General features: G+C 43.0%; 2 protein-coding genes across 3 annotated transcripts in view; both read left to right on the forward strand.

Moving 5' to 3' along the window:
* Positions 1–387: 387 nt before the first annotated feature.
* On the forward strand, positions 388–12,278 carry hspb7 (heat shock protein family, member 7 (cardiovascular)). The gene is made up of 3 exons (XM_078949765.1): positions 388–862; positions 9,196–9,320; positions 9,470–12,278. The coding sequence occupies exons 1-3, from the start codon at positions 697–699 to the stop codon at positions 9,647–9,649; spliced, it is 471 nt and encodes a 156-aa protein (XP_078805891.1). The 5' UTR covers positions 388–696; the 3' UTR covers positions 9,650–12,278.
* An 11,205-nt stretch (positions 12,279–23,483) lies between these two features.
* The window catches only part of zbtb17 (zinc finger and BTB domain containing 17), a 30,366-nt gene continuing 28,182 nt past the window's right edge, over positions 23,484–25,667 (forward strand). Inside the window, exon 1 of one of the 2 annotated variants that reach the window (XM_078949766.1) lies at positions 23,484–23,695. The gene's annotated coding sequence lies outside the window, so the exon portion shown is untranslated. Of the gene's footprint in view, positions 23,696–23,854; positions 23,996–25,667 lie in introns of those variants that run through there. The other variant, XM_078949767.1, reaches the window with a different exon arrangement.

Genomic DNA, 25,667 nt, shown 5'->3' on the forward strand with positions numbered 1-25,667 from the left:
TGTTTTGCGATCAAAACAGGTCATGAATTTCAAGTAAATATAAGAAACAGAGAGATGAAGGTGTTGAGAACAAAAATTGGGGGAGAGAGGAGCTAATCTTTGATTGTGTGAGAGCTGAAGTGGCCTTCCCCTCCTGTTCATTGTCTGCTTTCATAACTTTATCTGAAGACCTTTGTTTGCACAGGTTTTCAGTTAAAAGTGGGTTTTTATGTCCATAACATATGCAGTCTTATTAATGTTATTTTATCTTCAATAATTATTTCTCGTTTCATCCTGTTTCTGTGGTTTAGTCCTGTACTGTTAAGCACTTTATGACTAAGAAAAATCCTCTTTAAATAAACTTTGCATCAAGCTCTTTCTTTTTTCCTATCTTCACCTCCAGCCCGTCATGGCCAAGAAATTTTCCAACCGCAAACTTTCCTCTCTGTCTCCTCTGTGCTACTTGTAATAAAAATAGAACACTGTTCCCTTTTTCCAGTGAGGCGTGACACATGTGCCACCTCCCAAACATGCAGGAGGCTGCGCCACATAAAAGTGCAGGAGAAGAGCAGCTCCAAGAGAGTGTGACCATAAATACAAACATAACAAACAAGGAGAACCAGAAAAAGAGGGTCTTTGGTTAAATAAGTCTCCAGCAAAAGATTAAGCTTTTATCGTTTTTTTTCTTTTCACTTTCGTTCTCTGCCTCACCCATCTATGAGTGTGACCAACTCATCAGCTTATCGATCGGAGCGTAGTTTCCACCAGACGTCTTCCTCCAGCTCATCCTCTGGTGAACCAAACATGGAGAACAGCCGTGGAATGTTTCCTGAGGGCTTTGGCTCCTTTCTTAGGCCTGGAACTGACACTTTGGATTTCTCAAGTAAGTATGTTTATTTTAAAGGTAACCTTTAAAAAAAGGTCAAAACAAGCACCAAAACTTCTTGGGAATGTTTATTAAAAAGCTATGGCTTAAAACTGATCCATGTTGTTGAATTGATTCAACTACAGCAGGATATTCTAAAAAAAGGAAACAAAAAAGAACTGTGACTTTAAACAAGAATAAACTCAGATCTTTAGGTGAAAAACAATTGATACATGTGTAACCCTTGGTCTATCCTAGGCACTTTAACATTGGGAGTTGGGTCATCTAGACCCACTAGACAGAGCTCTGAACCTTTTCTCTTCAATGATTTGTGATCTTCACTGGTGTCCATGGATTACATGAAATCTTTCCACCTTTATCCACCTTTGTCATGGTAGGGAGAACACCTCAATGGAAGGGGGGGGGGGGTCATCTAAGATAGCACAAGGGTTAAGGCCGGCAACTCGAGCAGTGCGTTTATGTGGTTACTTCACCCGGGGGGCGGTTAAGTCTAATCAACTCACCTGTTCAGTGTCATACTGAAGTTCCAGGTGTGTGGTCCAATCCTCTTCTTCCATTTCTGTGAGCTCTGCGTTCGTCATCCCACCCTCCTCCCCGGCTTACCCCATATGAGCTCCGTTAGGGGTACTTTAACACACAACGTTTTCTATGGAGATCTTTGTTTTATGTATCTGAACGGAGCCTTATGCCAAACTAAAAGAAATATGAAATAAATCTTCTTTACTGCATGAGTTGTCTGACTGAAATAATGACTATCATAAATATCTAAAATTGACACGTTTCATATGACATTATCTTGCTGCTCTGGCTCATCCAGGTGGCACTGTCTCTTCTCTCCTTTGGTGTATGCTGAAGTGGAAAGGCTTCGCAATCTCAGTGTGTTGGAAGGAGAAGAATTACTTCTGAACTCTCAAAGGCTTTGCAAAAATCTGCTCCAGGATGATTGCGGTTAAAGATGAAATATGAAGAGTTCAATATAATAATATATCTATCCTTCCCTTGCTCTGGGACGGGGCGGGGCAACCCTCTTGGGGGGTTGGGGGTTGGGCTTGACCACCGGGGGACAGTCTACCAGCTGTCCCCGACTTACCCCCTTCCTGATATAATCTCTTATTAGATTGATGGGGGGGGGTTCAGCCTGTGATGCACCTTGGGGGTAGGAGCTGCTTGGCAGTGGTCCCCCTCCCATTGTTGCCGTATGGAATAGGCCCCCCTCTTGGTTTTATTTGCACCCTAGACATATAGGGCCCTTGGTAGGGGGGGTTGCTTGGACATCACTGTGAGTAATCAGGAGATGTCCCCTCAGTGCCCTACCCACCAATTTTAACTGCACCCTCTTGTTATACACACCCTTTACCCCTCAAAATATACATTCCAACATAAACACACACACATGCACAGACACACGCATTTCACAAGAAAGGTGGGACCTTGGACCACCTGTCCCCTTCCCCATCCCTGGTAGGGGGTACGGCGCTAGTGTTCCCTAGGTGCTGGCTTCCTGGGCCCGGCACCCCTCTCTCCATGCTGGGAGAGGGATCCCTGAGCCTCCTGGCAAGGCCAAGAGCCGGGGATCACATCACACCTGAGCTGGTGGTGTCCGTGTCCCTGTGGTGGGGGTTCTGGTCCTTGCCCCTGAGTGCTGGGCCTCGCCAAATTTCCAACTGTGGACGAGCCTGGTCGGGCCATTTTTACAACACTTCTTGTGGACCCCCTCTTCTCCTGGGTGCCCTCCTCCTCGGCGGGGGCAGCTGGCCCCTGCCTTGCTCCTTCCTGGACCAACCGTGGGCCGGGTGGGTGGCTGCCTGGAGCGCGGGGCGGGTCTCCCTTGGGGTGTCCTGGCTCGTACCTGGGGTTGGGGTGGGGGTATGCCCAGAACTCCTGGGTAGTGATGAGGTGCTCGTCTGGGGCTGTGGGCCCTCCCGGCGTGGGGGGGGGGGGGGGGGGGGGGGGGCTGCTTTCCTGGTCGGGCTGGAGCTGCACTCTCTGTCCCTCCGTGGCCTCCCTGCTCTCTGGCTCTGGGGGCCCCCGTGGCGGTTCTGCTGGCTTGGGTGGCGGATGTGATCGCCCGGGGGGGCGGTTGTTTTCTATCTGGTGCCATGTGGCGTTTGGGGGGTTCTGGTTGCCGCTGCTGCTGCGGCGGGGGTGTGGGGGTGGCTGGTCACTCTTCCTCCTTCTTTTCACATTCCATCATCCGTTTTAGAAGAACATAAACACTCAATTGAGCACAGTTGTTAGCTCACCTTTGCACTAATAGTTTGCGTGATTGAATGAATGAAATATTTCACACTAGTTGGTTTTAAGGCATAAGTATGCATTGTGTACATGTTGACATGTGGACATTTTTGGAGCCAACAGGTGTGTTGATAACATTTGAGTGTGTGTGTGGACAGGCCCCGGCCTTCTAGATTTTTAATACATGTGAACCTCACTGTAATGATAAACATCCAGCAACTTGTTGCTGTATGCTGCTTCATGGTTTTACCCCCCCCCCCCCTATATTATCACCCTCCTATCCCCCCCTCTCTAACAAACCTCTCTCTTCTTCCCTCCTTTCCTTTTCCTTCCGGTCCAACACAAAAGATTTTGAATAAAATGAATAAGGTTTGGGACCACAAGAGGTCTGTTTGCACAGCTGTTGGACAGGACAAGTTAAAAAAGTGAATAAAAAAAAAAAAGATGAAATCTATCACATGTATGGGAATGCTGGACTGACTGCCAACTGTGTGAATTTATCTACTGAGTAGCTGGGATGACGCCTGTATGAGGAATGAGTGGATGGTTGCATAGCAACCAGCACACAAAGTCAGCTGCTGTCAGAATGAATCTTACCTTTAAACAAGCATCCCTGATCTAAATGAGGGAATTTTTCTCTAAACTTTGAGAATTTTACAGACAAAACAAGTCCGACATTTTGTGCCTTTCATGGCCCGTTTGCTTTTTGTGTAGGAAAGAATGTTGTAGTTTTGTTTACTTCAACATTAGTTTTTTTGTAATTGATCTTATGCACTCCGTTAAGAAATTTCTGGAGTGTGGTTTCCAACTATTTCACTCAGCTGCTCATTGAAGCTGTTATGCAGAAACAAAAAGATTGGAAAGAGATGACAGTCTTTAAGCAATGTTGGAATTAATGGCAGGGCTCCAGACTGCGAACAATTGGTCGCATTTTGCGACCAAAATTTGAGAGTGTGCGACTGAATTTTACATCCATTCGCACATGCGCGACCAGTAAATTTGCCTCCCCCACCCTTCATTTTTTATACATTAAACGTGGAAGGGGCACGTCAATGATCAATGAAATAATCAATGAGACGCGAGCGCACACGCACGCAGGCAGACACACACACTCGCGCACATACTCATGAAACGCGAGCACACACTCGCGTGATGCCTGTGTGTGAGGCGGCCAATGCATGTGAGAAGAATAGGGAAAGCCACTGTGAGTGGCTAAAATGCGTGTAGGGGGAGGGGCCTAGAGCTGACCAACCAATCACAGTGGGGTATATGACTCTTGGGGGCGTGACAATGACAGGGTTTGAAAGCAGGACACCTGACAGTCCCCTCCCTCCCCGGACCACATGAAGGAGTTCCTTACTTTCCTTTAGAACGTATCTTTTCGCTCGTAATTTTCTAAATACATGCAGTCCGTGCTGAACTTTTCTCTGGGTCACACAGACCCGGAGGAAGGTTTAGGTTTTGGTTACGGTTACGGCGGCGCATCATACGGGTTACGGCAGCACACCGCTCCCGTCCCGCGGGAGTCGGGTCAGCTGAGGAGAATAAATGTCCCACACCTACATGCGTGACAGCTAACGGGGCTTGAACTTTAAACACACTCGAGCAAAAACAACATTAGTTTTAGACTCACTGAAAATACGTGGGGAAAATGCAACGATAGACGTGTTTGAGATGAACCGGCACCTCGCCTGGATCGCGGGAGGGGGGGGGGGGGGGGGGGGGGCTGTGAGATGAAAGCGAATCTGCAGCAAGACTGAAGGAGAACAGGAAATTGGAGTTGTCCTTAACATTCAGTTTAGTTTTAATATTCACTTCCCCCTTAGTATGATCTGTGTTATTATATATTTTATGATTATTTTAATATTTTGTAATGTATGTAGCCTTTTTTAATGAATTGGTATTTTAAATTATTTTGATTAATCCATCCACTACAAAAACCATCAGGACACATGTCCCATAATGCATTGTTTTGTAGTCTGTAGGGCAGCTTTCAGTCAGTTCAGTTTCCAGCTGTGTCCGGGTAGGTTTGCCCCTTGCTCCCGCCCCTTTCTCCTGAAATTTTTGTGATGATTGACAGTTAATGTTGGAGCAAAAACAAAAATATATTTCACACACCAGGTGATCTGCGCAGCGTTGAGTTCACCTGGGTGATCTCAAACACGGTTATTGTGCATCTTGGCTGCACCTATTTGGTGTCACAAAGATAAATTTCCATCCGTTTTCTTTACTTATTTGTACTGTCATGACAGCGATGCTTTTGTCAGTTTACCTTCTTGTTGCATCTTCAAAAGTGCAGATTAAAATGTGACACTGAATTTGAAACAGCACATTGTAAATTCTGCATCTATTATTAAAGTATTTATTAGTAATACAGTGGAAATTAGTAGATTTGGTTAGAATTTTGATTTACGGTATGCGCCCCTAAATTTTCTGGTTGTGCCCCTAAAATTTTCAGTTAGGGGCCACTATGCTCCTAGTGAAAAAAGTTAGTCTGGAGCCCTGAATGGCTTTTGTGGCAGTCACTTTTTTGAGATTTAGAAACAGGAATGCTTAAATGGAACTGATCGTCTAATCAGGAGGGCAGACTGTGTGGTGGGGCGGAACCTGGAGACAGTGGAGGTGGTGGCAGAGCACAGCATCATGAAGAACACTGGTCACCCCCTACATGGACTCTTCACTGACCAAAGGAGAGCATTCAGCGACCTCCTTCGCTCTCTGCCATGCTCCACAGAAAGACTCAGGAAGTTGCACCGAGTGCAATTAGACTGTTCAATGCTGCTGGGAGGGGAGGGGGCATGAGGAGGAGTCACTAAACAGGCATCTACTTTTTACGACTTGTATGCTTTTACTTACTTTTATGTTATTTTTATTGCTCTAATACTTTTTACTCTGTTTTTAGTGAGTGTGATTATTTTATGATTTTATGAATATTTATTACTCAACTACTAACCCTATCTATCTATCTATCTATCTATCTATCTATCTATCTATCTATCTATCTATCTATCTATCTATCTATCTATCTATCTATCTATCTATCTATCTATCTATCTATCTATCTATCTATCTATCCATCATCCATCCATCCATCCATCCATCCATCCATCCATCCATCCATCCATCCATCCATCCACCCACCCACCCACCCACCCACCCACCCACCCATCCATCCATCCACCCACCCACCCACCCATCCATCCATCCATCCATCCATCCATCCATCCATCCATCCATCCATCCATCCATCTCTTGAGTCTCTGATACCTGACCTGTGTGACACACGTGTTACCCAATTAAATGCCGTGCTTTGGTTTTTAAGGAAGAAAGCCTTTATTTCCCAGCAAAACGATAATATCTAAACCTTCACCCTTATGATGATTTTAATGCAGCAACTAATGAGAACTAATCTGATATAAATAAGAAGAGAATCTCCTTCAAACTTCTCTAGTAATGTTTACTGTTGGGCTTTGGGCATCCTATGCATGAAACCATACTGTTACTCATAAATTCTCTCTTCCGACCTCTTTCTAGTTTCCATGACTCTTGACTGTGCATGGCTTCATGGTGTGATTCAGTAGTTTTCTCTTTCTACAGTAAAACTCTTCCAAATTTGTGTCACATGTGCTTCCCATCAGGTTATCCTTGGACAAGAGATCTTGATCCTGATGGGTCTGTTCTCTGATTAAATAAAGGTTCAACCAAAGTCAACCTCACAGCACCATCGAATGCTATCTGGCACTACTGTAGCCATAATAATTCTGGTCAATGATTTATTTTAGGTTACAAAGTCTGCATGCAATCTACTTGTCTCCTTTTCCCTCCACTATTATGACACCCTATGGTCATGTCTTTTCTGGAAGAAAAAAAAAATCTTCACCGCTGCCTTTTTTATGCTTTTGGCAATGCCTACCACCATCTGTCCTTGCACATTCCTTCCCAGAACACCAAATTTCTTTATCACTCCCTTGTTTCCTCTCTTTCCTTCACCCACATGTACTTTAAAGTCGACCCCAATGACCACTTTCCCCTCAGGGACACCACAGATCTCCTACCTATCTCTCTCCAAAATGTATCCTTCTCCAGCTCTCATCCTACCTGAGAGACAAAACCACTGACAACCTTCATCATCACCCCACTTCCATCTTCAGACTCATCATCCTACCTGAGCCTCTCTTCACCTCCAGAACATTTTTAGCAAACTCCTCCATCTGGAGTACTTGTGCTCTGTTCCTCTTTCTCTCCACACCATAAAAATAGCTTTAAAAAGATTCCATCCAGACGTCTCACTCTTGAGAACACAAAGGATGTCCAGCTTTCTTCTTTCCATCTTGTGCTTTGTTTACCTGTCAAAGTTCCAACATTTAAAGTTCTTACTTTAACAATTCCTACATTCCTTCTTGACTTTTTCTCTCTCTACATACAAACACACCTTCCTTCTCTCTTTCCCCCACCAACATTAGTCCAATTTCCAATTTCTACAGGTTCAGTAGCGCTTGTTGTTAACCTATGCCAAGGCCGCTGCTGCAGCAAAATGGTGAAAACATTTCAAATTAAAGTAGGCCTGCTTGAAATTGATTTAATATTCCTTTCGTAAGTGCGGAACAATGCTCTTTAAAGTGTGCATTGTTAAGAAATAAACAGACTTCATGAAAGTAACATGCGATCAGGCCTCAGTGTCGTCCGTGAATTTATGATAACAGACACCTCTGCAGGAATCATTCCTAACACAAGATAGCATAGATTAAAAATTAGATTTACTAAATAAAAAGACCCCAACTAATTGATAATTGATCAATCACGATTAACATGTTAATTTGAGACCCCTAATTTTGCAATCAATAGTTCTGCTCTTAGCTCTTTGATGTGATAGAGAGGTTCCTGTCTGACTGTTTAAGGGAGTCTATTGTACAAAAAACACTTCAAAAGGGTTCCATTAATACAAGTAATAAGTGGAGGATCAAATAGTTTCTTAAAGACCAAAACAAATTTCATGAGGGACCGTTTTCTTCTCGTTTGTTGGAGGTAAATACTTATTTTGTGCATTTTTATACAAATAAGTTCTTGACAACTAGCACACACACACAGGGGGTTCAGAGCAGTGGCGATTTCTTTAAGACTGCAAGGGAAGCTCGGCTTCCCTTATAATGGCACAAAATTAATGATCAAATATGTACTATTGTATTGCATTGTATTAACATTTTATTGACTAAAAATGGGTTAGAAGACGTTCATCTCAAAGACGAGTTTGTTCAGAATCAGTCACAGATAGCAAGCGGCTGACTCAATTTCCTTCTCATACATTCCCGCAGCATCACAGTGCATTTCACTACTGAAGCCCAGCATCCATTGACTTCAATGGGGCTGCTTTGAACGTTTTTTTTCAGCGCTTCGAAACTAGACGGTCATTGGATAAACGCTGCGATTATGTTCCGCCCACGGACGCTCAGCGGTTCTGGGGGTGAATGGGGAGTGGGCTGGCCTGGACTCCGAGCTTCTGCATGATGATTGGAGGGTCTGTCGAAAGACTGCGTCTCCTTTTGACTGACAGCGATTCTGTACTATAAGGAATCACTGAAGCTATTCGCTCAGTCCCATCACGGATTTCTCAAGTTCAGTTGAAATAAAAACTGCTGCAACCTATTTCTTTGATATTTGCTTGGAGAAATTGCTTGATTTTCATCATACATTTCAAACAAGTACACACCACAGTTGTTGTTGTTTCAGTTTTACAGAGTTTAATTTTTTTTTTTAGATTTTTCATTCATTCAAGCTTCCCCTCTCTGACAGACCAGTAGCCGCCACTGGTTCAGACCTATGCAGAACAACAGTGTCGTCTTGGTATATGCCACATTTGGTGGACACTTGTGCAAGTGGTTTGCCATTGGTTTCAAGGCTGGTTTTCCACAACCTCATTGAGGCGTGTTATATTTTCTGGACTGAGATGTCTTGAAGTTTTCCAGGGATCTGTAGCCACATTGGCAGTTTAGGGCTTTAATCTAAACTCAATGAGGTTGTGGAACTATAAAAAAAGAATCGGCAGTTAGGCTTTTTTTTTAAACTTTTGTCTAACATGGTTCTTTTGCTTTTTTCAGGTGGGCCTGGAAATATCAAAACCGTTGGGGACACGTACCAGTTTACAGTTGATGTGCGAGATTTCGCTCCTGAAGACGTCATAGTTACTACATCCAATAGCCAGATAGAAGTTCACGCAGAGAAGGTAAGCACTGCAGAGCCTTTACTTTGAAAGGATTGTTGTCACTGAGACTAAATCGCAAGCAAAAGGATCAAATAATTGGAATGTTTTATTGGAACTGTTGTGTTCATTTACAATATGAAAAGTCCTTATTGACCATCTGTGCTCTGCAGCTGGCTCAGGATGGTTCAGTAATGAACACGTTCACGCATAAGTGCCAACTACCAGAGGATGTGGACCCTACCACTGTGACATCATCTCTGGGCCCTGAAGGGACCTTGACGATCTGTGCACAGAGGAACCAAGTCAAGCACGACATTATACAAACGTTCCGCACTGAGATCAAAATCTAGAGAAACAAAATGCCTCGACACAAACCGATCACATATATTTCTGTTCCTAGTATCCCTTGAGCTATCTTAGATGACCCCCCCCCCCCCCCTTCCATTGACGTGTTCCCCCTACCATGACAAAGGTGGATAAAGGTGGAAAGATTTCATGTAATCCATGGACACCAGTGAAGATCACAAATCATTGAAGAAAAAAGGTTCAGAGCACTGTCTAGTGGGTCTAGATGACCCAACTCCCAATGTTAAAGTGCCTAGGATAGCACAAGGGTTAAAGAGGTGGAGAAGCTTTTAACCATCTAACAGGTTTTATTTTAAATTCCCACTCTCATAACCTTCTGATGTATCGTCAAAGTGTTCCCACTGGTCTTTTAATTATGATGATGCTGTTTTTAGCCGGAATTTCAAAACCAGTGTCATTTTCTAGGACATAGTTTCTGCAGAGCGGCAGAAGTTCATTAGAAATTAACCTCAGAGTTGTGGGCAGGATTGTTGGCACTGTGACAGAGCAAGCCCCCTTCACATCACCCATCTGTTTACATGAACTTCCACTAGCTGGCAGCCATTCACACCCCAAGCTAACAATCATGTTGCAACCAAAATGGCAGCAATGTCAGAGCTATCCTGGCTTCCAGTTTAGATCCATCTTCCAGCTCATACCAGGAAGACAAAGACGTTCATGGATCTGTTCGTCTGACAGTGGATGCATCAGAATTGGGCGGAGCTGGGAGTATGTGGCTCACAGCAATACTAGCTTCTGCGTCACTGCTACAAGCTTTACTCAGAAAGGAATACTCAGAAATGCAGTTTTAATTTTCATTTTCTTTATAAATGTATATATGTTTATATAAATGATTTCATGTAATCCATGGACACCAGTGAAGAAAAAAGGTTCAGAGCACTGTCTAGTGGGTCTAGATGACCCAACTCCCAATGTTAAAGTGCTTAGGATAGTACAAGATTATTTGTATTATTGTATATGTTTTCAACCTCTGAAATGTTCAACATCCACCTTACAACAGCCATGCCTTTTGTTGCTCATTTGTTTTGTCAGTTTCTTTGCAGATATTTAGTCTGATGTCGCAAGAAAATATTCCTTATTCAAACTACACCTACTAGCCACTTTTTTATTTTGCCTTCAGAACCACCTTAATCCTTGGTGGCATAAATTTAACAAGGTACTGGCAACATTCCTCAGAGACTTTGTTCCATATTGACATGACAGCATCACACAGTTGCTGCAGATTGTCTGCTGAACATCCATGATGCCGATCTCCCGTTTCACCACATCCCAAAGGTTCTCTACTGGGCTGCGATCTGGTGACTGTGGAGGCCAGTTGAGTCCAGAGAATTTATTGTCATGTTCCAGAAACCATCTGAGATGATTCCTGCTGCATGAGATGGAGCCTTATTGTGCTGGAAATAGCCATCAGAAGATGGTACACTGTGGTCAGAAAGGGATGAGCAACAATACTCAGGTAGGCTGTGGTGTTGGAACCATGCTCAATTGGTAATAAGGGGTCCAAAGTATGCCAATAAAATATCCCCCACACCATGACACCACCACCACCTGCATGAACCGTTTATACAAGGCAGGATGGATCCATGCTTTCATGTTTTGATACCAACCAAACCAACCATCTGAAAGTGGCAGTAGAAATGGATACTCATCAGACCAGACAACGTTTTTCCATCTTCTATTGTCCAGTTTTGGTGAGTCTGTGTGAATTGTAGCCTCAGTTTGCTGCTCTTAGCTGACAGCAGTGGTACCCGGTGTGGTCTTCTGCTGCTGTAGTCCGTCTGCCACCAGGTTGGACATGTTGTGCGTTCAGAGATGCTCTTCGGCAGACCTCGGTTTGAACCAGTGGTTTTTTGAGTGCCTGTTGTCTTACTATTAGCTGGAACCAATCAAAATGGATGTTTGTGTTTATGCAGATATGTCTGAAGTATAAAATGCATGTTTGTTCAATAGCTAGGGTGCAGTACTGGCAAGTGGGAAATCGGGGTTCGATTCACAGGGGTTGAAATGAGCAATTAAAATTATCTAGTGTGGGTCTCTAGGCAAGACCAAAGTGGCCTTTGAGTGTATGTGAATAAAACAAACCACAAATAATGTTTGTTTTGTTTTTAATGCAGTGTTACAGCTTATTGCTCACTAAAAACATATTTAGAGGTTTTAGATAACATTGATTTATTTTATTTTATTACTTATATGTCATGAACCCTTATGGAGAATGAACAACTGTCAAATAAAAGGCTTTAATTGAAGTTGATCTCATTGTAAAAAAGCGTGCCAAATGCTCACTGGTATTCGGGTTTCAAAACTTTGGTGCACAGGTTGAAAAAGCTCAGTCCTTAAAAGCTTATCAGCTTACCTAAGGCACCAGACGGGGAGCAGGGCGACAGGAACTAAGGGTGGTTCAAAATCGTTGAAATATTTTAAAGCAAGTAAAGGACTCTCAAAGTGAACTCTAAGATGCACAGTGAGCCAGTGAAAGGAAAGTGGAATTTGGGTTATCTAACAACCCAGGGAGGGAACTGCAATCCCCAACGTGCTTTTAAATGGTTTTGTGTTTTTCTATCATGCATTAAAATGATGTAGAAACTGACTGTTAATAAAGTTAAGTCAAACTCACCTATCACGCCTCGTCTGCTTGTTGGAACGTTGAGCAAGATAACAAGCATCATGTACCTTGAAGGACACCCGTGTGTCTGAAAATTGTGTGTATTACGACCAAGCTATGGCTGGAACAGTATTCCTGTTCAGTGAATATACTATCCACATAAAGATACTCAGGAGTCTGGAGAAAACCATTCAGTATGAAAGAAGGAATCTGATTATAAAGTTAAATGTCTTTAAAGCTATGACATTAGCTTCCTCTGAGGTATGTCTCCAACAGAAAGAAAATGCATGGTTATCTTTTTTGGGAAGCTTTTGTTAGAATGCTTACGGGATATGTTACTTGATGCCAGAGGAAGATACTTTAACAGACAACAATTGATGTTTCTTCCAAATTACAGCTTCAAAAAAGAGCTGGTTTAAGATCAAGGCAAGGGAAATTGGAGAAGAATGTCTTTAAAACATCAACTGTGTCGTTATTCAGCTGACTGATGATGTTATGTTTTTCCTGTAACTTTGATACCATTTAGTAAGCAAAAGAAAAAGGGGTGCCAATTGAAAATATTTAGTTAGTAAATGTAACATTTACAAATACATGAATTCAAAAGTTAAAATATTCATTTAAAAAACAAAAACGTGTTTTTCTCTCTCCTAAAATCAGGCTAAATAACCAGAAATATTGCTGCCAATTCTAAACATGTAAAGGATTGTACAAACTATTGCATATTAAGGAACAAAGTTACAAAATTAAACTAAAAAAAAAAGGATATTTTAGACAAAAAATCTGTGGTTCCATGAATGACAGTAAATGATTGTGGAAGGTGTTACAGGAACTGATGTGCAAAAAAACAAAGACTTTTAATTTGAATATATAAATTGGTGGTATTATTGTCAATAAACCATTTGATATTGCCAATAATTTGAATAACTTTTTCATTAACAAAGTTGAAAAGCTAAGATTCTCCATGACAGCTTAGGATATAAACTCTCCTTGTCAACATATTCAATCGATAATGGAAAATGAAACTTGTTCCTTGGTGTTCGACATTGTTAGTGACAATAATGTTCAAAATTTGTTTCTTTCACTACCTGATGATAAAACACCAGGTACTGATTACATTGATGGTAGAATCTTTAAAATAGTTGCAAATGTTTTGGAAAAAAACAATATGTCATATTTTTAATAGAGCACTGATCAGTGGAGTGTTTCCTGACCAACGGAAACAATCAAAGATTATTTCTCTAATTATGGATGGAAGGTCAGAGTTAACTGCTTCAAATTGCAGACCAGTTCATGTTCTCCCTGTTTTGAGTAAAATTTTTTGAAGGCTGATATTTAATCAAATGCTACACTATTTTATCTCAAATGATCTGTTTATTAGTGCACAGCATGCCTACAGACCAGGTGATTCAACCAATACGGCATTGGTACATATGGTAGACCACTGACCGTGCCGGTACCACTGACCGTGTACCTCGTCTCTGTTGGCTGTGGATCCTGTGTCCGGCTCGACTCGCGCCCCTGACTGTCCCCACAACCACGGCTGGATGAAGCTCGTCTGCTGGACTTTATATATGTAGTTGTAGATTTAGATAAGTTAATTCTTCTCTAAGAGTTCTGCTAAATCGCCTGTCCTTCCTGGGGGAGGATCCCTCCTTCATGTGGGCACCCCGAGGTTTCTTCTTTTTTTCTGGAATCCGGTCTTTTAGGAGTTTTTCTTTACCGCGAAGGGGGGTCTAAGGGCAGGGATGCCAGTATAGCTTAGTCAGTTTGTTAGTTCATTTTAGTATTTTTCTATTGAACTCTTTGTATTCGTGATCCTTTTGAGTTAATGTTTTACTTCGAAGCCCATCGAGACGACTGTTGTTGTGATTTTGGGCTATACAAATAAAATTGAATTGAATTGAATTAACATATTTGGATGATAAAAAATATGTGGGTGCTGTATTTTTTGATTTCGCAGCTGCTTTTGATGTATTCGACCATGATATTCTGTTGGCAAAGCTCAAATGTTATGGATTTTCACAGTAGTCTCCTTCACTGATAAGAAATTATCTTAATGGCAGAACACAGAAAGTCCTCTTCAATGGTAGCTTGTCTGAAACAAAGTTTATATCATGTGGTGTTCCACAAGGTAGTTGTTTGGGTCCACTTTTATTTTCCGTGTTTGTGAATGATCTGTCCCAGGAAGTGAGAAATGCAGAAGTGGTGTTATATGCAGATGACGCAACTTTATTCTGTGCAACTACTTCAATTACCAATTGGTTTAAGTTGAATAAATTGGTTCTTAGTACATCTAAAACAAAATGCATTGTTGTCGGTACAAAATATTTGTTGAATGCACCATGTTACCTGAATTTGAGTATTGGCAATAGTTTGGTTGATCAAGTGGCTAAAACCAAGCTTCTGGGCATCAAATTGGATAATCAGGTCTCTTGGAAAGATCAGATTAATCATATAGTATCCAACATGGGCAGAGGAATTGCCTTGGCTCGGAGGTGTGTGCATTATTGTCCACCGCAGTCATGAAGACAGTTGTACAGTCTCTGGTCTTGTCACATCTGGAGTATTGCCCAGTCATTTGATCTAGTGCTGCACAGGGGCATCTAATAAAATTACAACTTGACCATAATTGTTGTTCTTGTTTGCTCTTATTGGACCAATGTGAATGAGATGCACACCAATTTAGGTTGGTTGAGGGTAAAAGACAAAGTACAACTCAGTCTTCAATGCTTAACCCTTGTGCTATCTTAGATGACCCTACCCTTATATTGACGTGTCCTTCCTACCATGACAAAGGTGGATAAAGGTGGAAAGATTTCATGTAATCCATGGACACCAGTGAAGATCACAAATCATTGAAGAAAAAAGGTTCAGAGCTCTGTCTAGTGGGTCTAGATGACCCAACTCCCAATGTTAAAGTGCCTAGGATAGAACAAGGGTTAAGAGAACGTGTTTCAGCGTTAAACCACGGTGCTACTCGGTTTTGTCTGACGAACTTAGGTTTCAGGGGGGCAACAACTTGGAGTGTACTCCTGAGGGCTTGTAAGGCATCATTAACAAACTGGTCATTTATACTAGGACTGATACTATAGGAGCTGGTCTCAGAGTATTTTCTCAGAATATCACTAAGTACTGGCTGAACTGTGTGTTTAAACTCAGACACAGAACGGTCAGTTAAGGTTCTTCTAGGCTGTTTCTTACTCACTGGGGCAGAAGGATGTTCCAGTGTAAGCTGGAAGGTAATCATAAAGTGATCAGAAATGATGGGCTGAGGAGGAAGGACACTCAGCTGGCTGATCTCTATACCATGGGTTAGAACAAGGTCCAGGGTGTGCTTATGACAGTAAGTGGGTTCATTCACACTTTGGGTGAAACCAACATCATCTAATAAAGCTGCACTCAGTTAAGGTTTCTTCTTTTTTTCCGGAATCCGTTTTTTCATTCATGTATAATAGCCACACTACTAATAACATCAGATTAGTTGGGGATTTATTAGATTATTCCGAACTAATAAATGAGAATAGTTTTATTCTGTTTTTGGACTTTTATAAAGCCTTTGATTGCCTAGAACATGAATTCATTTATCGATCTTTGGAAAAATTTGGGTTTGGACCATTTTTTATAAAAGCTATTAAAACTCTCTACAATAATTCTAACAGTACAATCAAACTTAAATATGGTACGTCTCCAAGATTTCAGGTGGGTAGGGGGTACGCCAAGGCTGTCCAGTGAACCCTTATTTATTCCTGCTTCCAGCTTTCATCCAGGAAAATAACATCCATGGAATATCAGTTGCTGATAAGCAAATTCTTATAAGTCAAGTTGCTGACGATACAACTCTTTTCCTTAAAAATTCTGATCAAATTCCCATTGTAATCAAGCTTATTCAAAATTTTTCAGAAGATTCTGGCCTTAAACTTAATATAAATAAATGTGAACTTTTACCAATTTCAGAATGCGCTCACTCAGTTTTACATGGTATACCTGTAAAATCACAAATAACTTATCTTGGAATTATGATTTCTAAAAACACAGAGGATAGATGCAACTTAAATTTTAATCCCATAATTAAAAAGACCAAAAAGAGATTTAACCGCTGGCTTCAGAGGGACATCACTTTAAGAGGAAGAACTTTACTATCCAAAGCTGATGTCAACACATCCACATGTAAAACCGTTGATAAAATGCTCTACAAATTTATTTTGAAAAATAAAACTCACTACATTAAAGATAAAGGGCTTTTGAACACAATAGACTCAGGAGGACTTAATGTCTTAGATTTCACCACCTTAAATTACACCTTTAAGATCAATTGGATTAAGAAATTTCTTAGCAACCCAGATTCCTTATGGAATCATGTAAGAGAGGCCAACTCAGTTTCTACATTCAAAGTTAGACTGAAAACATTCCTCTTTGGACAGGCTTATTGTCACACTACTTAGTATTCAGAGATTATTTAACTTAATGTTAATTTGTTTAAATTAAACTTAATAACTATTTCTTTTAAAAGGCTGCTAGAAGTTGAAGCTGGGGTAACTATGGTGCACTGGGGTTCTGTCCTCTTTCCTTTTCTACTTCTACCCTTCCTCTCTCCTCTATTCTTGATCATTATTCATCATTTAGTTCTCCATGCCTCTGTTTGCTGCAGTGATTCATGTATTGTCCCTCTTTTCCTCTCCCCTCCTGGGGAGTGGGAGTGCTTCCAGACTCCAGTTGGTTCATCCGTGCTCCAGTTCCTGACCGTTTACCTCGCCTTTGCTCGCGCTCCTACACCTGGCTGTGGATCCTGCCTCTGGCTCATCTCTGGCTCGTCTCTGCTCTGTACCTGACCGAGTACCTCGCCTCTGCTCCTGCTCCTACACCTGGCTGTGGTTCCTGTCTCCGGCTCGACTCGCGCCTTTGACTGTCTTCCCAACCACGGCTGGATGAAGCTCGTCTGCTGGACTTTAAATGTGTAGTTGTAGATTTTGATGAGTAAATTCTTCTCTTTGAGTTCTGGTAAATGGCCTGTCCGTCCTGGGGGAGGATCCCTCCTTCATGTGGACACCCCTGAGGTTTCTTCGTTTTTACGGAATCCGTTTTTTTTGGGAGTTTTTCCTTACAGAGAAGGGGGGTCTAAGGGCAGGGATGCCAGTATAGCTTAGTCAGTTTGTTAGTTCATTTTAGTATTTTCCTATTGAAGTCTTTGTATTCATGATCCTTTTGAGTTGTTTCATGTTTCACTTCGAAGCCCATCGAGACGACTGTTGTTGTGATTTTGGGCTATACAAATAAAATTGAATTGAATTGAATTGAAATGAATCTTATTCCAAACTATTTATTTTCTAAACTCGGTGGCCTTCCTTTTCTTTCAATTCAATTAAATTTTATTTCTATAGCCCAAATTCACAACAACAGTCGTCTCGATGGGCTTCGAATCGGTAATTGAAAAAGTAGAATATAAAATCAAAAGGATCATGAATACATAGAATTCAATAGGAAAATACTAAAATGAACTGACAAACTGACTAAACTTGTCATCCCTGCCCTTAGACCCACGTTCTCTGTAAGGAAAAACTCCTAAAAAAACGGATTCCGACATTTAGGGCCCCTTGGTGGGGAGGGTGAGGGGACATCACTGTGAGTAATCAGGAGATGTCCCCTTAGTGCCCTACCCGCCAATTTTAACTGCACCCCCCTTAGTACACACACCCCTCCCCCTTCAATATATACATTCAAACATAAACACACACACATGCACACACACACCCTTTCAAACACACATACACGCACACACATTTTGCAAGGAAGGTGGGACCTGGGTCCATCTGTCCCCTACCCCTTCCCTGGTGGGGGGTGCGGGCCCCTTGGCGATGGCGGCCGTGTCCCTTGGGTGCTGGCTCCCTGGGCCCAGCGGTGCTCTCTCCGCACGGTGGGGGGGGTTCATATTACACCTGAGCCGGGGGTGTTTGTGTCCCTGGGGGTCGGGTCCTGGTCCTTGCCCCTGAGCGCTGGGCCCCGCCAAACTTCCAACATGGCCGAGCCTGGTCGGGCCGTATTTACAACACCCCTTGTGGGCCCTCTTTTTTCCCCGGGGTTCCCCCTCCTGGGCGGGGGCGGCGGGCCCCTGCCTTGCTCCTCCCTGGACCAACCGTGGGCCGGGCGGGTGGCTGCCTGGAGTGCGGAGCGGGTCTCCCTTGGGGGGTCCTGGCTCGTACCTGGGGTGGGGGGATGCCCGGAACTCCTGGGTGGTGGTGGGGCGCTCGTCTGGGGCTATGGGCGTCCTTCTCCGGTGGGGCCCTGCATTGGGCGCTCCCGGCGCGGCGGGGGGGCTGCTCTCCTGGTTGGGCTGGGGCGGCGCTCTCTTTCCCTCTGCGCCTCCCTGCTCTCTGGCTCTGGGGGCCTTGCGGCGGTCCTGCTGGCCCTGGCCTGGGTGGCGGGCTTGGTCGCCCGGGCGGCGGTTGTTCCCTGCCGGTTCCCGTGTGGCGTTGGGGGGATTTCGGCTGCCGCTGCTGCTGCGGTGGGGGTCTTGGGGTGGGGATGGCTGGGCGCTCCTCCTCCTTCTTGTCACGTTCCACCATCCATTTTAGAAGAACATAAACACTCACCTGAGCACAGGTGTTAGCTCACCTTTGCACTAACAGTTTGCATGATTGAATGACTGAAATATTTCACACTAGTTGGTTTAAAGGCATAAGTATGCGTGTGAACACTATCTGTTTTGTGTACATGTCGACAGGTGGACATTTTTGCAGCTAGCAGGTGTGTTGATAATATTTGAGTGTGTGTGGATAGGCCCCGCCCTTTTTGTACTACATTTGAACCTTACCATAATGATTAACAACCAGTAAACTTGTTGCTTTATGCTGCTTTATGGTCTTATCCCCCTTCCCCTCCTATTATCACCCTCCTACCCCCCCCCCCCTCTCTAACGTCCCTCTCTCTTCTTCCCTTCTTTCCTTTTCCGTCCGGTCCAACACCAAAGATTTTCAAACATGATTGAAATTAATAAAGTTTGGCCTCAATTACAAAAGGGGTTTATTCAGACATACTTTTGGTTTGTCTGAAGATTAATAACCCCTCTTGTTAAAATAAAATATGTCCAACACAAGAGGCCCTCAGCTCTCATCTGTCTGCCTAGCTGTTGGACAGGACAAGTTAAGAGAAAAAAACAAAACAAAAAAAAAAAAAAAAAAACGGATTCCGGAAAAAAAGCAGAAACCTCAGGGGTGTCCACATGGAGGGATCCTCCCCCAGGACGGACAGGCGATTAACCAGAACTAGAAAAATTAACTTATCTAAATCTACAACTACACATTTAAAGTCCAGCAGACGAGCTTCATCCAGATGGAGTTGGATGAAGATGTTTTCTCCAATCTCATTATAACATTCAAAAGTTGACGCGGTCAAATTAGCAAATTTTCACAAACAAATGCTTCTGGCTTGGTACCTAATCTATAAACATTCATTTTCTCTTCACAACTTTCATATCTGGAATAATACTAATATTTTATAAAAAAAATAGATCTTTCTTCTTCCTGTACTGGTTTATAAATAATATACTCTATGTAAATCAACTTTTTGACTACAATCAAATTTTAACCACTTTTAATATTCCAGTTAACCCCAAAGAATTTGCAATAATCAATGATGCTATTCCTGAAGGAATGATGTTATTTTAAGGTCTTGTACACCTTTACCCTCACGCTCAGTCTCTTTATTTAAGACCAATATTGGTAAGACCTGCTTTGATATAATGGAGAGAAGGAAGGTAGATGTACTGTGTGTGCAGGAGACAAGGTGGAAGGGCAGCAAGGCACGTAGTATTGGAGGAGGATACAAACTGTTCTATCATGGTGTTGATAGGAAGAGAAACGGGGTAGGTGTGATTCTGAAGGGGGAGTTTGTAAACAGTGTTCTAGAGGTGAAAAGAGTCTCAGACAGGATGATGAGCCTAAAGTTAGAAATTGAAGGGGTGATGGTGAATGTAGTCAGTGGGTATGCACCACAGGTTGGCTGTGAGTTAGAAGTGAAGGAGAGATTCTGGAGTGAGTTGGATGAGGTCATCGAGAGTATCCCCAGAGGAGAGAGAGTTGTTATTGGAGCAGACTTTAATGGGCATGTTGGTGAGGGCCACAAAGCGATGAGGAGGTGATGGGCAGGTTTGGTGTGAAGGAAAGGAATCTGGAGGGACAGATGGTGGTGGACTTTGCGAAGAGGATGGAAATGGCTGTAGTCAACACTTACTTCCAGAAGAGAGAGGGACATAGAGTGACATACAGAAGTGGAGGTAGGAGTACTCAGGTGGACTACATCCTATGTAGACGAGGTCATTTGAGAGAGGTTAATGACTGCAAAGTGGTGGTAGGAGAGAGTGTAGCCAGACAGCACCGCATGGTGGTGTGTAAGATGACTCTGGAGGTCAGGAAGAAGAAGAGAGGGAAAACAGAAAAGAAGACCAAGTGGTGGAAGCTACAGAATGAAGAAACTTGTGAGGAATTTAGGCAGAAGTTGAGACAGGTCCTGGGTGGTCAGGATGAGCTTCCAGATGACTGGGAAACTACAGCAGAGATTATCAGGGAAACAGGTAGGAAGGTGCTAGGTGTGTCATCTGGAAAGAGGAAAGACGGTAAAGACACTTGGTGGTGGAATGAGGAAGTACAGGAATGCGTCCAGAGGAAGAGGTTGGCTAAAAAGAAGTGGGATGTAGAAAGGACTGAGGAAGGTAGACAGGAGTACAAGCAAGCGCAGCGTAGAGTGAAGAGAGAGGTGGCAAAGGCCAAACAGAAAGCTTACGATGAGCTATATGACAGGCTAGACACAAAGGAAGGAGAGAAGGACTTGTACAGGCTAGCCAGACAGAGAGACAGAGATGGGAAGGACGTGCAACAGATAAGGGTGATTAAGGACAGAGATGGAAAGGTGCTAACAACCCAAGAGAGTGTACAGAAAAGATGGAAGGAGTATTTTGAGGAGCTGATGAACGAGGAAAATGACAGGGAAAGAAGGGAGGAAGATGTGGTTGTTGTGGAGCAGGAAGTAGCAGAGATTGGAAAGGAGGAGGTTAGGAAGGCTCTGAAAAGGATGAAGAGCGGAAAGGCCGTTGGTCCTGATGACGTACCTGTGGAGGTATGGAAGTGCTTAGGAGAGACAGCAGTGGAATTTCTAACGAGGTTGTTCAATAGGATTCTAGAGAGTGAGAAGATGCCTGAAGAATGGAGGAGAAGCGTTCTGGTTCCGATCTTTAAGAACAAGGGTGACACGCAGAACTGCAGCAACTATAGAGGAATAAAGTTGATGAGCCACACAATGAAGCTGTGGGAAAGAGTAGTGGAAGCCAGGCTTAGGAAGAAGGTGGAGATCTGTGAGCAGCAGTATGGTTTCATGCCCCGTAAGAGCACCACTGATGCCATTTTTGCTTTGAGAATGTTGATGGAAAAGTACAGAGAAGGTCAGAAGGAGCTGCATTGTGTGTTGGTAGATTTAGAGAAGGCGTATGACAGGGTGCCGAGGGAGGAGCTGTGGTACTGTATGAGGTCGTCTGGAGTGGCAGAGAAGTATGTCAGAGTAGTTCAGGACATGTATGAGAGAAGTATGACGGTGGTGAGATGTGCTGTAGGTCAGACAGAGGAGTTCAAGGTGGAGGTGGGACTACACCAAGGATCAGCTTTGAGTCCTTTTTTGTTTGCTATGCTGATGGACAGGCTGACAGACAAGGTAAGACAGGAATCTCCCTGGACAATGATGTTTGCGGATGACATTGTAATTTGCAGTGAGAGTAGAGAGCAGGTTGAGGAACAGCTAGAGAGGTGGAGGTTTGCTCTGGACAGAAGAGGCATGAAGGTCAGTCGTAGTAAGACAGAATACATGTGTCTGAACGAGAGGGATCAAGGTAGAAGTGTTAGGTTACAGGGGGCTGAGGTGAAGAAGGTGCAGGAGTTTAAGTACTTGGGGTCAACAGTTCAGTGTGATGGAGAGTGTGGAAAAGAGGTGAAGAGGCCGGTGCAGGCAGGTTGGAGCGGGTGGAGGAAAGTGTCAGGAGTGTTGTGTGACAGAAGAGTGCCAGCAAGACTCAAAGGAAAGGTGTACAAGACAGTGGTGAGACCAGCTCTGCTCTATGGGTTAGAGACGGTAGCAGTGAGACAGAGACAAGAGGCTGAGATGGAGGTAGCGGAGATGAAGATGTTGAGGTTCTCCTTAGGAGTGACCAGGTTAGACAGGATAAGGAACGAGTACATCAGAGGGACGGCTCATGTTGCCTGTGTTAGCGACAAAGTCAGAGAAGCCAGACTGAGATGGTTTGGACATGTTCAGAGGAGGGACAGTGGATATATTGGTAGAAGGATGTTGTAGATGGAGCTGCCTGGCAGGAGGGCAAGAGGACGGCCAAAGAGGAGATATATGGATGTCTTAACAGAGGACATGAAGTTGGCTAATGTTAGGGTAGAAGATGTCCATGATAGAGTGAGGTGGAAAAGGATGATTCGCTGTGGCGACCCCTGATGGGAAAAGCCGAAAGAGAAAGAAGAAGATTGGTAAGACCTGCTTTACTACGAGAACTTCAACTTGTTCCATAAACTTTTTCCCATATGCTACCCAACCAAATCCTCACTGCACATAGACATTGATAAAAACTGCTCCTTCTGTAAATTAGACACTGAAACAATTATACATCTTTTCTGGAAATGCCCCCAAACAGCAACTTTTTAGAAAGACTTTTCCTCTTTTGTTCAATGTAAATTTATAAACAATTTGATCTGATATACAAAGATATATAATTTGTTTTTTTTAATGTTAAAAATTCACTAATAAGGGAATACTACTTAATTAACCTTTTAATAATACTAGCCAAATTTCATATTCATAAATGCAAATTTTCTGAAAAAAAAACTTATTGAAACTTTTTATGATTGAGTTAAGCCAATATATCAGAACAATAAAATCTTCTTCCAACCCCAAAGCAATAAGAACCTTTGACACCTTGGAATTTTTTAAATGTGCAGAATAGCAACTTACTGCTTTTACTGCCCTCCTTTTTTTCCCCTTTGATCTTTAGGTTCCCCGGGCACATTTTGTTACTCATTTTTCTATCTGTGTACTTTAAAGTTGACTCGATTTCGTGCTATGATCCTGTATTCCTTCAATAAAGACTTTTAGAAAAAAAAAAGAAAAGAGAGAGAGAGAACTTCACACGACGCAGCATGCGTCTCTTGCCTTTAACCTTTACTGCCACCTTGTGGTGGGACTGGTCAAAACAAATTTTCCTTCTTTCTGCGCATGCTCGTTTGTCACTTCCGGTCGGTCCCTATCAATCGATCGGAGCGAGGAAGATGTCAACATCGATCACAGAAGAACTGGTTCGGGTCTGTTTTACTTAATCGAGGAGGACACCGTAAAGCTCCGCGTGGTTTCCGGTGTGAGTGCGGGCTGAACGGCCGTTCTAAAGGAGGTAACTTCCCGCCTTTCTAAAGGGAATGCGGCGCTTTCTTGCCGAAGCAGTGAGACGAAGAACGGCCGCCATGTTTGTCCCCTACAGCGCGCTTAGGCAGGCTAAATTAATCCCCGATAGCGCAGTTCCACGGATGGAGGCTGTGTAATCGATGTGCGCGCAGAAACGGCCTCGGACCCGCCTCCGTGTCGGTCTGTCCACAGGTGATGTCGAGGGAGACGGTTTGACCTCAGACAACAAAGACCGTTTCTGCGGAACCTTTGCGGTGCTGGGAAAAACCGCACATCCACGGATGGTTTGGTATATAGATATCGTGTGACGTGGATGTTCCAGAATAACACGCTAACATTGGTTTGCATTTAAACAAATAATTGAAGATGGAAGGGAGAGACTGAATTGTGAATTATGATTTGGGTCACGTGACTTACAGGTGTTTCATATGTTCCTGCTTTAGATTGAAAACCATAAGTAAAACTCTGTGAACAGCAGTGAAGTTGTGATACATAAACAGGACTCTGCTGAAAGTCCGGAGTTAAAGCTAGGTGTTTCTGTTCCACCTGCGCCTAGAAAGCACCTGGGATTCCTTTTTAATGAAATATGAGTTATTTTTGTAGTTCATTTTCCAACCTGGATGACTTGATCTCTGATCTCTCCTTGCTGGTGCCGCCCATTTCATGACGTCATCCTAGAGCCGGCCTTAGCAGCGTCTCTGAGTTTCTTCCATGAAAACTAACAACATCCAAACTTTTGCAAAGATGGATTTTCATTTATTAATTTGTTCATTCAGTCATTCATTCATTCGTTCATTCAGTCATTCATTCATTCGTTCATTCAGTCATTCATTCGTTCGTTCATTCAGTCATTCATCTTCTTCCGTTTATTCCCCATCAGGTCACGGGGCTGCTGGAGCCTATTCCGGCCGCATATTGATTTTCATATTGTGCATATAAAATGAAAGCGTTTAGCTGATCACCGCTAGCTCCACAGAGAAAGCGCGTATGTGTTAGCCTGGGGGCGGAGCTGTCAGCACAGACTCTTCCTGGAAGGGGCTGTTCTTCACTTTGTGATGTCACAATGGGAGGACCCACTCATTTTCAGGGATTCGGGAGGGGCTGGTGCTCAGAGGTTTTTAGCGGAATACTCAGAAATGAGTGAATGGATCAAAAAACCACATTGGGTTTGTTTATAGTGAGGAATAAACATTTCAAAGCAATAAAAAGCTCCAAAAGTTTATTGTGCCTGACATAGGCTCTTTAACATAAAGTAAAAATAACTAAGCCTCTTAGATCCGATATTTTTTAAACATTTTCAGCATTTGCATATATCGGGGGGGGGGGGGGGGGGGGATAGGATTCAGCTTTCCAGTCCAATTTAGTTAAAAGACACCAACTCTTCAATGCCTTTAAATCCCAGTTTGAGTGGAACTTTGTTGATGTTGACAATGCACTTAATATTGATGTTGCAAATCATCTGCTTCATGTTCATAAACAGTCAATCACTTAAAAGATAACGAGAAGTTAGTCTAAATGGGATTTTATTTATCACTTCTTGGAGCTGGAACGGGACACACTTCCTAAGAGAAAGGAAATAAGTTATTTTGTTAAAATTGTGACAAAGAATAGATGGCTCAGTTGGCTGTGTGTAGGACTGGTGCTCAGGAAACCTGGGTCCCCGTCCCAGTGCGTCCAATGAGCCATAATCCAAAAGTTGTTGATCCTTAGGCAAGACATTTCACTCTGCTGCCTATCTTGGTCTCCCTTTGCCTTGAAAAAACGGGGTTGTGTCATCTGGCATTAAAACTCTGCCAAACCACCTGTGGAAACCAGTGAAAGCCGGTTCACTGACGGGTTTAGGTAAACAACAAAACTGTAAAGAAACAAGAATCTAATTTTTCTTATGAATGAAAACGGACAAAGCTCGTCCAATCATATGCCTGTCTTTTTCAGGACCTTTTTTCGTTACACTGTCAGCT

This window comes from Oryzias latipes, chromosome 7 (genome assembly GCF_053564925.1).
Source record: "Oryzias latipes strain Hd-rR chromosome 7, Olatipes_Hd-rR_3.1".
In the NCBI taxonomy this organism is placed as follows: Eukaryota; Metazoa; Chordata; class Actinopteri; order Beloniformes; family Adrianichthyidae; genus Oryzias; species Oryzias latipes.

What these genes read in the sequence shown, in the direction of transcription:
- hspb7 (XM_078949765.1), top strand. Translation starts at nt 697, where the DNA reads ATGAGTGTGACCAACTCATCAGCTTATCGATCGGAGCGTAGTTTCCAC. An exon ending in TGACACTTTGGATTTCTCAA is followed by an intron (nt 863 to 9,195) that starts GTAAGTATGTTT and finishes TGCTTTTTTCAG; the next exon opens with GTGGGCCTGGAAATATCAAA. An exon ending in TAGAAGTTCACGCAGAGAAG is followed by an intron (nt 9,321 to 9,469) that starts GTAAGCACTGCA and finishes TGTGCTCTGCAG; the next exon opens with CTGGCTCAGGATGGTTCAGT.